The sequence below is a fragment of the Oncorhynchus mykiss genome, chromosome 19 (assembly GCF_057628025.1).
Source record: "Oncorhynchus mykiss isolate SJ-2025 chromosome 19, ASM5762802v1, whole genome shotgun sequence".
NCBI classification, from domain to species: domain Eukaryota; kingdom Metazoa; phylum Chordata; class Actinopteri; order Salmoniformes; family Salmonidae; genus Oncorhynchus; species Oncorhynchus mykiss.
In genome coordinates, this window is record NC_143040.1 from 17,073,079 (window position 1) to 17,086,180 (window position 13,102).

Sequence of the window (13,102 nt, forward strand, 5' to 3'; positions counted from 1 at the left end):
GCACCTTTCTACAATTAATGTATTACTATGGCTGCCTTGACTTTACACACAGTGCAGTTCTTTATTCTAAAGTGCCAGCCGATGATGAAAGGCTTTAGAATTGTAATCTTTGGTAGACTGTTCATATCACTATTAATAAACGCAGAGACAATCCATATATTGTTGTATGCAATGACCTCAGTTATTTAAAACGGTGAGAATGTGCTGCATTGTACTTTAAACACAAGGCCATTAACTGCCCATTTTACCTGTGTTTTTCTCTGTCTGCGGTCTAGATGTGGTGTTGCAGTATAAACATGGACGACCGGTGCTGGCTGTGCCGCTACCCTCCAGGCAGGAGAGCTGTCTGTTCTTCCTCAGGCCCATGTTAATGACTGTAGGAGACCTGATCCACGACCTGCAGAGAGAAGACCCAGGAGTCACCTCTGCCTCTGTGCTCACCAAGGGTAGGACACACACAAATATGTTGTACACACACATAAATATATGTTGTACACACACAAATGTTGTGTACACACACTCAAATGCAAACATTTGCCCGTATTCATAAAGCATTTCAGAGTATGAGTGCCTATCTAGGAGCAGTTCAGCCTTTTAAATAATAATGAATATGATTTAATGGACAGGGCAGAACTGATCCTAGATCAGCACACCTACTCTGAGATACTTTATGAATATGGGCTACTGTCTGTCGTGTACACAGACACTATATCCATCTGTTATCCTCCTGTCTCCTACAGATGGTGCACGGGTAGCTAACACCACCCCTGTAGACACCACCCCTGTAGACACTATATCCATCTGTTATCCTCCTGTCTCCTACAGATGGTGCACGGGTAGCTAACAGCACCTCTATAGACAGTCTCCTGGACAAAGACTTCCAGCTCCTCATCAATGATGCTGTATACAACATCCACTCCCCTGAAAGAGGTGAAGCAACTCTTTCCCAAAACATAGGTAGTTTAAACAGTTTAAGAGATGATGATGACATAATAATAAATGCCATTTGGCAGCCGCTTTATTCTGAAACAACTTAGTTGTGCGTGTTTATATTTTAAATATGGTTGGTCCCGGGAACCGAACCCACTATCCTGGCGTAGCAAGCAACATGCTCTACCAACTGAGCTACGGAGGACCACAGTCACACAGCTACAGAGGACCACAGTCACACAGCTACAGAGGACCACAGTCACACAGCTACAGAGGACCACCAGTCACACAGCTACAGAGGACCACAGATCACACAGCTACAGAGGACCACAGTCACACAGCTACAGAGGACCACAGTCACACAGCTACAGAGGACCACAGATCACACAGCTACAAAGGACCACAGATCACACAGCTACAGAGGACCACAGATCACACAGCTACAGAGGACCACAGATCACACAGCTACAGAGGACCACAGATCACACAGCTACAGAGGACCACAGATCACACAGCTACAGAGGACCACAGATCACACAGCTACAGAGGACCACAGATCACACAGCTACAAAGGACCACAGATCACACAGCTACAGAGGACCACAGATCACACAGCTACAGAGGACCACAGATCACACAGCTACAGAGGACCACAGATCACACAGCTACAGAGGACCACAGATCACACAGCTACAGAGGACCACAGATCACACAGCTACAGAGGACCACAGATCACACATCTACAGAGGACCACAGATCACACATCTACAGAGGACCACAGATCACACATCTACAGAGGACCACAGATCACACATCTACAGAGGACCACAGATCACACATCTACAGAGGACCACAGATCACACAGCTACAGAGGACCACAGATCACACAGCTACAGAGGACCACAGATCACACAGCTACAGAGGACCACCGATCACACAGCTACAGAGGACCACAGATCACACATCTACAGAGGATGAGGATGAGATATCAATTGATCTTTATCAGTAATTCTAAAAAGAAACATCATTAGTCACTTGAGTATCAGCAGGATCCTCATCCTCCTCCTCATCGTCATTATCAACCTCCAGTCTGGGGTGGAATAGTGATCCATGTTCCCAGTGTAATAATAATCATTTTGCCATGAGTTCCCAGAGTGACTGTGTTGTAATGAATTCCACCCATGTTGTGTGTCCAGAGGCGTCCAGTGTGTCCAGTGAGCATGTGGTGGACGTGGAGGACATGAAGCACATGGTGCAGCTGCTCCACACGGCCCTCCACCTGCCTGACCACCACCTGCTGAAGGAGAGGCAGCTGCTGGAGAGACTGGATGGACTCAAACAGGACCTCTTACCTCTGGAACAGGTACCGGAGGGGTGTACTTCTGACTCCGTTTCTCTCTTGTTCTTTCTCTTTCCTTCTGTCTGTCAGTATCTCCTCTCTTTTTTTCTCTCTCTTGCGTCTCTTGTCTCATCTCTGTGTGACTCCTACTACCTATCCCTTTGGTCGACAACCATAAAGCTGTCGCGGTAAATCTTCAAAGATAAGATTGCATGAGTGTGAGAGTTTGTTTTAGCTATCACTAGTAACCTCTGTCTCCTGTGCGTTCCCTGTACAGGTGAAGGCACAGCTGGCGCGCAGTGCAGAGTTCCACTCCTCCAGGACTCTGTGGACAGGTGTGGCCCTGCTGTCTGTGCAGGGCGGGGCCTTGGCCTGGCTCACCTGGTGGGTGTACTCCTGGGATGTCATGGAGCCCGTCACCTACTTCCTCACCTACTGCACCAGCATCGGAGTCTTCTCCTACTATGTCCTCACCAAGCAGGTACAGTACAGGACTGGAAGGACAGGAAGACCCATGTCCAGCACGGTCTCAATACAAGTAGTCAAGACAGTGTCTCCCCCTTGTGTGCACAAAAAGTACTGTCACTACAGGGCACTTGAACAAAAGGCTTTCATTTTCATTTCAGTCACACCTGGTCTCCTTACAACAACTTGGAGTAGTCAAGTTCTCATAAGTGACCTTCATTGCCATACGCTGTACAGTATGAAGGCAGTAATTATCAGGGTTGAGTTCTAACTTTAGATAACTGTGTGCAGTCAAACTTCTACAAACCTCTGCATTGACATCAATGGTTGATGAAATCAAAACACAGGTGATAAGCACTTAGAAGTGTAACAGAGAAATCTCCACGTATGTCTGCCCTCCTGTGGCTGCAATGTGTATAGCATGCACTGCATAGAAGAAGCACGACATGGTCTGACCGGTAAACCTTCCAGTTGGTCCCACAGCACCTGTGTCCTGCGTCTAAATGATTTTATAAGACTTTTGTAAGTATCTTCAAAAAGTACAGTACGAACTGTGTACATCCATGCCACAACAAGGAGGCTGATACAAACCAATATTCCTCTGTTACGCTTTGAGGTGCATCACCTGTATTCTGATCATATCTCCTAATGACATCCGTGCATCATTTACACAGAGGTTCAGTTATCTCAAGTTAGAATTTAAACCCAGATAACTATGAGTGAGAAGTGATACACAAGTTAGTCTGCACCAGATGGATCATGGTTGTTGTCCTCTGTAGGATTATGTCTATCCAGATGGATCATGGTTGTTGTCCTCTGTAGGATTATGTCTATCCAGATGGATCATGGTTGTTGTCCTCTGTAGGATTATGTCTATCCAGATGGATCATGGTTGTTGTCCTCTGTAGGATTATGTCTATCCAGATGGATCATGGTTGTTGTCCTCTGTAGGATTATGTCTATCCAGATGGATCATGGTTGTTGTCCTCTGTAGGATTATGTGTATCCAGATGCCAAAGACAGGCAGTTCCTGTATTACTTCCACAAGGGTGCCAAGAAGGAGCGCTTCAACGTGCAGAAGTACAATGAGCTGAGAGAGGAGTTGGCTTCGGTATGTTGCTATACTTACTTATACAAGGCACTTCAGAATTTCTGCTCACTGCTTATTGGACTTTCCACTGATGTATTCAGTCTATAAAGGGGCTTCTGCTGATCGTGTGTGTGTGTGTCATCCTTAGGTGGAAGAAGATTTGAGACGTCTAAGGAATCCAACCCAACTTCAGCTCCCTGTAGAACAGATCCAGAGCCAGCCATGAAGAGCAGCACCACACACACACACACCGTCAAACTGAAGGACTACTGAGCAGCAGCATTTCTTCCCTTTTATTTTGATAACAATGCATTTTTCTTACTAACCCTGCAGATCATTTTAGAGTTTTAGTTTACACCGGTTACAATGTTGGAAGTCATTTGTGGTAATAGAAGTAAAGTAATAAATATCATATGAGAAAGCATCTTCCTGAATACTAACCATATTTTCTCTGCATTCCTGGCCATTGCCGTAAATCAATATAGTAGCTAGTGTCATTTCTATAGAAGAGCAAAGTTATGAATAGTGATGATGTGTATATAATGAGATGATCCATTCTGAACGTTTACAAAGATTAAGAGGAACTGAGACTGAACACAAATTACATTTCAATATTTTATTGCACCTCAATTCAGACTTTTGTTTCAATCATCAAAACCCCAAACATATTTCAACAGTTTTACAACTGTCATTTTATAAATGAGAGATTCTAACTCAATAGGAGCCCCACGCACCTCTCCAAATGCTATTAGTGCAAACCCAATCTCCCAAAAGGTCAGAGATACATTTCCCTGGTGGACCACAAAACGAGAAAAGTACATTACTCTTACCAAGCAGAAGTTCCTTATATTCACCCATGGAGACTAAAATGGTCCTCATTTTCTTGAACAATTCAGAAATAGAAACATGAATTGGTGTCCAGCACTCAGGTTCACATACAAATGAGTAATACCTCATGCATTGTCATTGCTTTAGTAAATATCTCACAAGTGACTAACAATTATTTATTTGTTAAACATGAGATGGTCGGTTGATTGGTACCCTGAGTTGTCTTATCTGAGTTATATAATGCACACTTGCACATATTTTCTGGCTGAAGAATATGCCTGTAGTCATGTGGTGTATAAAAATGGTATTTAAAAAGATTGGTACTGTTAAAGTTGTTCAGTATTGGAGCGACAGGTAGCCAAGTGGTTAGAGATGCGAGCCAGCAACCAGATGGTTTCCAATCCCAGCCCAGATGGGATGTGGGGGGGGTGTAATTGACCAATAAAGTGATCTTAAGTTGAACACAGTTGTCAAATACCCTCAATAACAAAGAACAATGGTAAAAAGCTGTTATTTTTTATAGTTAATTAAAAGGCCATTGATTTGAATGACCAAACAAAGGCACCATAGTGGCAGTAAACAATGTATAGGACTGATTTTCCTGAGTCAGAGTAGCACCGTAGGTCATGTGACCAAACCTGCAGTGTTTACTTAATGTCTTTTAGACACTTGACTCCCTGAGGTACTTTCCACATTGGAATTTGTTCACGTTTAGCCTGCCACTTTCAAAACATGTAAAACTACATTTGAGTTGTAAAGGCTAAGCACAACCAAGTACAAACAGAAACAACACAAATTCCCTTTTGACAGAACAAGTGGGGAGACAACATATTGAGGCACATTGTCTGTCTTTTCATCTTGTCTACTACAGAGGACCAAATGGGGCAGTGGGTACAGTGGGTCCCTGGCGTAATAGGTTGGAGGTTGTGGGTTTAATCCATATATATTGTGCTTGATTGACAGTTTCTGTAACTGTCGATGTCTAACATACAAAGAGAAGCACTTCAAGTGTGAAGGATTTGGGGTTAAATCTCAGCCCTGCAACCAAGCTGTTGTGGGTTCAAATCTCTACTCTTGTGATTTAGTGTACGTTGTCGATGTCAACCATATGAATATATGTGTTTTGAAGTGTGAAGCTATCGGTGGCACAGATTTAAGGCTTGTTCCTGTGAGATTATGGGTTTGATCCCAGTCACTGAAGTGTGGTTCTATTGACACTGTAGTGGTTGGAGGACTGATGAGGGTTAATACCTGGGGTTCACATCCCTGTAACCAGCAGTGGTTATGCGAGAAGATGCCTGTATCTCAAGAGAGATACTAAGTGTTTATTTTTTTAAGGGATTTCCCCATGAATACACTTCAGGAACTAACACTTATCTTGGTCATTTTGACATTTGCGCAAATGTGTAGTAGACTAAAGCACAAGAGGCAGGGATTTAACCCCAGAGCCACTTCTTCCTTTAAACGATGTGCACATTTCTTTGTATATTTGACACAGATAGTTGATGTAAACAAATCAAGCCCAGGGACCCACTACTCAATGCTAAGAATTAGCAGTATTCTCTCGAGAAAGGCCTTAAGGGACTGGTGATGCAAAATCCTTTACTGACTAAGAATCCCCTCTTAACAAATAGCTATCCACAAACAGACTGAGAATAAAGTCATTTGAAATGTTAATGCTCAAATTACCATTCTCATGTCACTCTTTTACCTGCCCTGCAGGTACATCCCATGACCTCTGTCAACACCAACAGGGAAAGCCTGAAGCCGAGCAGCCAAGCAGGTTTCACCAGTATAGTACATGCTTTGTTTTAGGTCAGTTTTGCCACCACAGAATGTGTGTTAAAATAACACTGCATACACAATCATCAGCCAATGACATGATCTCCATTTGGTTTCATAGGAAAGAAGATTAGAATAAAGGGAATATGCACAGTTTGATGAAGTGTATTTCATGGTTCTCAAGACAAACATCGAAATAATGTAGACAAACGTTTAACAAAAAGAACCACCAGACATTATAGTCAAGGACCACCTTTCTCCCCAAAAAACATTCAAAACAACTACAGCAGGATTCAGGAATGACGTAATAGCTGCCCAGTGGATGGAAACCTTACTGCTTCTTGGGTCGGAAGTAGAGCTTCCTGGTGAGCATGGACGCGAAGCAGGGGACCTGTTTCTTCCCGATGGCGGTCTTGTCGTTACAATTCCCGACGCTCCTCATGGACACCTTCCTGTTGACCAGGGTCAGGAGCTCCGTGAACTCCAGGGAATCTCCGAACTTCCACATGGCCCCACACAGGTCCTGGATGTACCAGGAGCCGTTGATCGTCTCGCGGTGGGAATAGTAGCCTGCACAGGGAGACCGGGAACAAGTATGGTAGATCTGTATTCCATTAATCCAAATGAGAAGCAAAGGATAATCAAGTGATCAAACACCATTACACAAACACAGTGAAACTTATTTAGGATATTGTCTAAACAGCATAACTGTATACAAGTCACAGTAAGAAGGAGTTGGGTACAAAATAGTAACTGAGTCTGTTGATAAGGAATTAAAATAATGAATGTCTTTATTCTCCATGTATCACTGATCTATGCATCTATCCTCATTTACGACCACAAGGTTTACAGTATTTCTTCTTGTTTTCTGTAATGGACTATCAGCTGTGCCATGTGTTCCTCACCTTCAGCCACAGAGTAACACATGATGAAGTCAGCGCCAGCAGGGAGGGTGTAGACCACCCCAGCGTCCACCACCACCTCGTTGGTCTTCACCTCGCTGTCCACCACGTCCATGGGGGTCACTGGATCGTCATGCTTGTCCCCACGGCACGCCTGTCGGTGTCAATCAAATCAGGAACCAAAAACAGTCAAAACGTCAATATGATGGTGGTTATATATATAAAAAATATATATATTTAGCAGTAAATATTTGTGGTTATGTGGATAAATGTTTACAAATAATAGTAGTGTGTCTGAGGAAGATATGCCTTCACCGGCCCCCAAACATCAGATATGGTCTCTAGGTCTATGAGTCAACAGTACTGAATGTCAAAGGTTACCATCTCAAATGGATCTATTCAAAAGGTATCTCATCATCTGACCTCTTACCTGTAGTATGAAGATCTTGGGCTTGCCCACCAGGCTCTTACACTTGTCTCCTTTGAACAGGGCAGTGATGTCCTGGATAGCGATCTTGTCGTCGTAAGCATAGACGTGGTCGTTCTCTCCGTGGCTCAGAAAGACGCACACGAAGCAGTCTGCATCAGCATGGTTGGCCTCAGCCGCTATAGAGTATCAGACATGTATCATTTCTTATTCTGAAGTATAATACCGACTGTGACTGATACAGTATCTGTGTTAAGCGGATGATTTGAGGTGGTATCGAAGGACTAGAAGTGCTGCTTACCCTGACTGATTTGATCCAGAACTTCCTCCACCTTCAGATTATCAAAGGCCTGCACTTCAAAGTTCAAGTCCTCAAATCTGAATCAGAAAAATCAAGTGTCAAACATGGTTAGGCAAAGAACATTTTAAACAACTCCATCAGCACTACAGTTGACTGAACCGGTCTATAGGGAGTTATGAAGCACGGTCCTATCTGATGCCATGTATACCTTTTGACCAGATTGGAGCGGTCAGCATTGGTCCCGTTGCGGGGGGGCATCCTCAGATGCCAGAAGAAGTGCTCCTGGTTGAAGATGAGAGCCAGGCCTCGCCGCTTGTGGTTCATCTTGTACTCCTCCGCAGGGTCCATAGAGAAAGAACTGCTGAAGGAAAAACACATGCTCCCCTGTCAATACCAATACCTTGTTATGCCATAGTGGGTGTAGCTGAACGAGAGACATTTGTTAAGAGAAAGTGTAGCTTTCTTATGTTACCACAAAAAATTAGGAACTATCTGTTCACTTCAAGTCTTATTTCAACCAGGTGTTCATTACATTCAAGTCATTTATAACACTGTAATGAGTAATATCATTACTAATAGTTACCTGCAGAAATACCCATCTGTTTCTGTAAGGTTCTCACTAGGACCTGATAAAGAGAAAGGAACATACGATCTGAACAGGACAATCTTGAATGAATATTTATCTTATGACTTCTCAAAGGCCTAGTGGTTTTACAGCTTTCTGAGATCTCAACATTCGGCAGTTTCGATGCAAATTGTCTCCAAAGCTTTTGGGATCAGATTTATTTTGGGGGGGGGGGGGGGGGGGGGGGGGTCTGATGTTAAGCTCTGCAAACAGGTTTGTGAATTAGGCTACAACTCCAGGGCCAAGCAGCCATTGTTCAATAAGCACCCAGTCCTGGTGGTTTTCAATGGGCTGGTTGCAGGTGTTAAGACCAGTAGAAAAAGTGACAAAGCTCTCCTATCTTACATGCTCTTTACTTGTGCTGCTGTTGCAGGTGTGGGGTGAAGCATGAAGGGGAACGTCTGCTGTTCCATTTCCTCATGTTCCTTGTGTTAAGGGTTATTAATGAGAGAACAAGAGGGTATACTGCTTTGATTCAGGTGATTGCTCAGTGCAAACGCCAAACGGAGAAATAACTACAGGTTTGTGTTAACCATTACATAATTAGCGTGTACTTTGAGTCTCGTAAAATGACATTTCGTGAGATAAGGTAGTTTCGTTAAAACAGTACCTCAAACAGTCTTTCTGTTTTGGTTTTAAATGTACATCTGCATATGTCTCTACAAGCATTGGGCACCTAGACCTACCTAACCTTATATCGGCCGTACATACTCACCTGTCGTCTGGGATGTTTTGTTGTCTTTTTCCAAGCTTCCTGTGACTTGGAAGAGACAAATCCCACATGAGACAATACAGTAAGATTTCACAGACCTGTGAAACAAGTCTGTACACTGATAACATTGACATAACACCTGATATAAAATCTGGTCTGTGCTTATCTGTCAGTAACTTAGTCCCCAGGCAATTGCGTAGTGACGCGATTCATCTGACAGTGAACAACAATCTTTGCTACTGTAACAACAGTACAAACTGACACATAATGCGGTACATACACCTTATAAACATATTCGAGATAAGCGAAGTACATGGAGGGGGAATTGTGAAATCCATGACATCATTCAGCAAGTGATGTATTATTCTTTTGTTTCCTTTCCCAGGAAGGTTCCGAAATGTCTTCTGAGAGTTCTTCTTTCATATTTGTCTTATTTGATTTCCGTGACCACAACATTACATTAAACTGCAAGACTACTAATACCACTACATACATATAGTATTTTATAACTTCCAAATAGGACTTTTTCTTACCTTTAGTGTCTTTATTCACTGGACACGACATGGTTGCTGTCTACTCTCCTTTCAATGTGTACACGCAAGTGTAAAATGTATCGGCTTAACAAACACTGATGGAGAATGACACTTCCCGCCCCTTTAAGCTGATTGGCGGATCTACTCAAAAACTGGATACAATTGGCAACTGGGCATGGCAGTCAAGCGTTGCTCGTTACAACTTCCGTATAATTGTAGCCACTGAGAACCGTATAACAGAGTCAAATATATACTAAACAAAAATATAAACGCGACATGCAGCAATTTAAACGATTTTGCTGAGTTACAGTACATATAAGTAAATTAAAATAAATAAATTAGGCCCTGATCTATGGATTTTATATGACTGGGCAGGGGCAAAGCCACTGAGACGGACTTTTTCCCCACAAAAGGGCTTTATTATAGACAGAAATATTCCTCTTGTCCGGGTGGCTGGCCTCAGACGATCCCGTAGGTGAAGAAGCCAGATGTGGAGGTCCTGGGTTGGCGTGGTTACACGTGGTCTGCGGTTGTGGTATCGATTTATATTTTTGTTCAGGATAATATAAAACATGTTTCAGGGTGTGACATTATGCAGAGGGATACTGTAAAAACAAAATACATGTTTCAGTATGCCTGTGAAGGAGGAAAGCTCAACGAACGTCAAATGTCAGCTAAGTGTGCACTTTAATATATATATATTTCACCTTTATTTCACCAGGTAGGCGAGTTGAGAACAAGTTCTCATTTACAACTGCGACCTGGCCAAGATAAAGCAAAGCAGTGTGACACAGACAACAACACAGAGTTACACATGGAGTAAAAAAATAAACGAGCCAATAGCACAAACAAGTCAATGACACAGTAGAAAAAAGAGTCTATATACAGTGTGTGCAAAAGGCATGAGGAGGGAGGCAATAAATAGGCCATAGGAGCGAATAATTACAATTTAGCAGATTAACACTGGAGTGATAAATGAGCAGATGATGATGTGCAAGAAGAGATGCTGGTGTGCAAAAGAGCAGAAAAGTAAATAAAATAAAAACAGTATGGGGATGAGGTAGGTAGATTGTGTGGGCTATTGACAGATGGACTATGTACAGCTGCAGTGACCGGTTAGCTGCTCAGATAGTTGATGTTTAAAGTTGGTGAGGGAAATAAAAGTCTCCAACTTCAGCCATTTTTGCAATTCGTTCCAGTCACTGGCAGCAGAGAACTGGAAGGAAAGGCGGCCAAATTAGGTGTTGGCTTTGGGGATGATCAGTGAGATATACCTGCTGGAACGTGTGCTACGTGTTATCGTTATCGTGACCAGTGTACTGGGAAAAGGTGGAGCTTTACCTAGCATTGACTTATAGATGACCTGGAGCCAGTGGGTCTGGTGACGAATATGTAGCAAGGGCCAGCCGACTAGAGCATACAGGTCGCAGTGGTGGGTGGTATAAGGTGATTTGGTAACAAAACGGATGTCACTGTGATAGACTGCATCCAGTTTGCTGGGTAGAGTGTTGGAAGCTATTTTGTAGATGACATCGTCGAGGATCGGTAGGATAGTCAGTTTTACTAGGGTAAGTTTGGCGGCGTGAGTGAAGGAGGCTTTGTTGCAAAATAGAAAGCCGATTCTAGATTTGATTTTGGATTGGAGATGTTTAATATGAGTCTGGAAGGAGAGTTTACAGTCTAGCCAGACACCTAGGTATTTATAGTTGTCCACATAGTCTAGGTCGGAACCGTCCAGGGTGGTGATGCTAGTCGGGCGGGCGGGTACGGGCAGCGAATGGTTGAAAAGCATGCATTATGTTTTACTAGCGTTTAAGAGCAGTTGGAGGCCTCGGAAGGAGTATTGTATGGCATTGAAGCTCATTTGGAGGTTAGTTAGCACAGTGTCCAAGGAAGGGCCAGAAGTATACAGACTGGTGTCGTCTGCGTAGAGGTGGATCAGGGATTCGCCCGCAGCAAGAGCAAAATCATTGATATATACAGAGAAAAGAGCAGGCCCGAGAATTGAACCCTGTGGCACCCCCATAGACTGGCCAGAGGTCCGGAAAATATGCCCTCCGATTTGACACACTGAACTCTTTCTGCAAAGTAGTTGGTGAACCAGGCGAGGCAGTCATTAGAAAAACCAAGGCTATTGAGTCTGCCGATAAGAATTCGGTGATTGACAGAGTTGAAAGCCTTGGCCAGGTCGATGAAGACAGCTGCACAGTACTGTCTTTTATCGATGACGGTTTTGATATCAGTTAGTACCTTGAGCATGGCTGAGGTGCACCCGTGACCGGCTCGGAAGCCGGATTGCACAGCGGAGAAGGTATGGTGGGATTCGAAATGGTCAGTGATCTGTTTATTAACTAGGCTTTCGAAGACTTTAGATAGGCAGGGCAGGATAGATATGGGTCTGTAACAGTTTGGGTCTAGGGTGTCACCTCCTTTGAAGAGGGGGATGACCACGGCAGCTTTCCAATCTTTAGTGATCTTGGACGATACGAAAGAGAGGTTGAACAGGCTGGTAATAGGGGTTGCAACAATGGCGGCAGATAGTTTTGGAAAGAGAGGGTCCAGATTGTCTAGCCCAGCTGATTTGTTCTGGTCCAGGTTTTCCAGCTCTTTCAGAACATCTGCTGTCTGGATATGGGTGAAGGAGAAGCTGGGGAGGCTTGGGAGAGTAGCTGCGGGGGGCGGAGCTGTTGGCCGGGGTTGGAGTAGCCAGGGGGAAGGCATAGCCAGCCGTTGAGAAATGATTATTGACATTTTTGATTATCATAGATTTATCAGTGGAGACCGTGTTACCTAGCCTCAGTGCAGTGGGCAGCTGGGAGGAGGTGCTCTTGTTCTCCATGGACTTTACAGTGTCCCCAAAGTTTTGGGAGTTAGAGCTACAGGATGCAAATTTCTGTTTGAAAAAAACAGCCTTTGCTTTCCTGACTGACTGCGTATATTGGTTCCTGACTTCCCTGAACAGTTGCATATCGTGGGGACTATTCGATGCTATGGCAGTCCGCCACAGGATGTTTTTGTGCTGGTCTAGGGCAGTCAGGTCTGGAGTGAACCAAGGGCTATATCTGTTCTTAGTTCTGCATTTTTTGAAGGGGTATGCTTATCTAAGATGGTGAGGAAATTATTTTTAAAGAATGACCAGGTATCCTCGACTGACGGGATGAGGTCAAT

The 13,102-nt window shown here is 43.7% G+C and overlaps 2 protein-coding genes across 7 annotated transcripts in view; one reads left to right on the plus strand and one right to left on the minus strand.

Moving 5' to 3' along the window:
* The window catches only part of LOC110497334 (calcium uniporter protein, mitochondrial), a 26,460-nt gene extending 21,346 nt beyond the window's left edge, over positions 1-5,114 (plus strand). Inside the window, exons 3-8 of one of the 3 annotated variants that reach the window (XM_090210291.1) lie at positions 276-446; positions 826-930; positions 2,127-2,293; positions 2,547-2,750; positions 3,729-3,845; positions 3,973-5,114. In XM_090210291.1, the coding sequence (XP_090066417.1) occupies positions 276-446; positions 826-930; positions 2,127-2,293; positions 2,547-2,750; positions 3,729-3,845; positions 3,973-4,050 (842 nt within the window). In that variant the 3' untranslated portion in view covers positions 4,051-5,114. Of the gene's footprint in view, positions 1-275; positions 447-740; positions 958-2,126; positions 2,294-2,546; positions 2,751-3,728; positions 3,846-3,972 lie in introns of all 3 variants that reach the window. The other 2 variants (XM_090210290.1, XM_090210292.1) reach the window with 2 other exon arrangements.
* Positions 4,426-10,046, minus strand: LOC100135902 (caspase 6 precursor). Of its 4 annotated transcripts, none has more exons than XM_090210294.1 (8): positions 9,935-10,046; positions 9,405-9,443; positions 8,648-8,690; positions 8,273-8,425; positions 8,065-8,141; positions 7,767-7,942; positions 7,340-7,490; positions 4,426-7,004 (listed from the first exon to the last, which is right to left on the minus strand). In XM_090210294.1, the coding sequence occupies exons 1-8, from the start codon at positions 9,963-9,965 to the stop codon at positions 6,766-6,768; spliced, it is 909 nt and encodes a 302-aa protein (XP_090066420.1). In that variant the 5' UTR covers positions 9,966-10,046; the 3' UTR covers positions 4,426-6,765. The 4 variants fall into 4 exon arrangements, with proteins under 4 accessions (XP_090066420.1, XP_036845209.1, XP_036845208.1 ...); XM_036989314.2 differs by having other exon boundaries at positions 8,273-8,422; positions 9,405-9,449; XM_036989313.2 differs by having other exon boundaries at positions 9,405-9,449.
* Between the last annotated feature and the right edge of the window lie 3,056 nt (positions 10,047-13,102).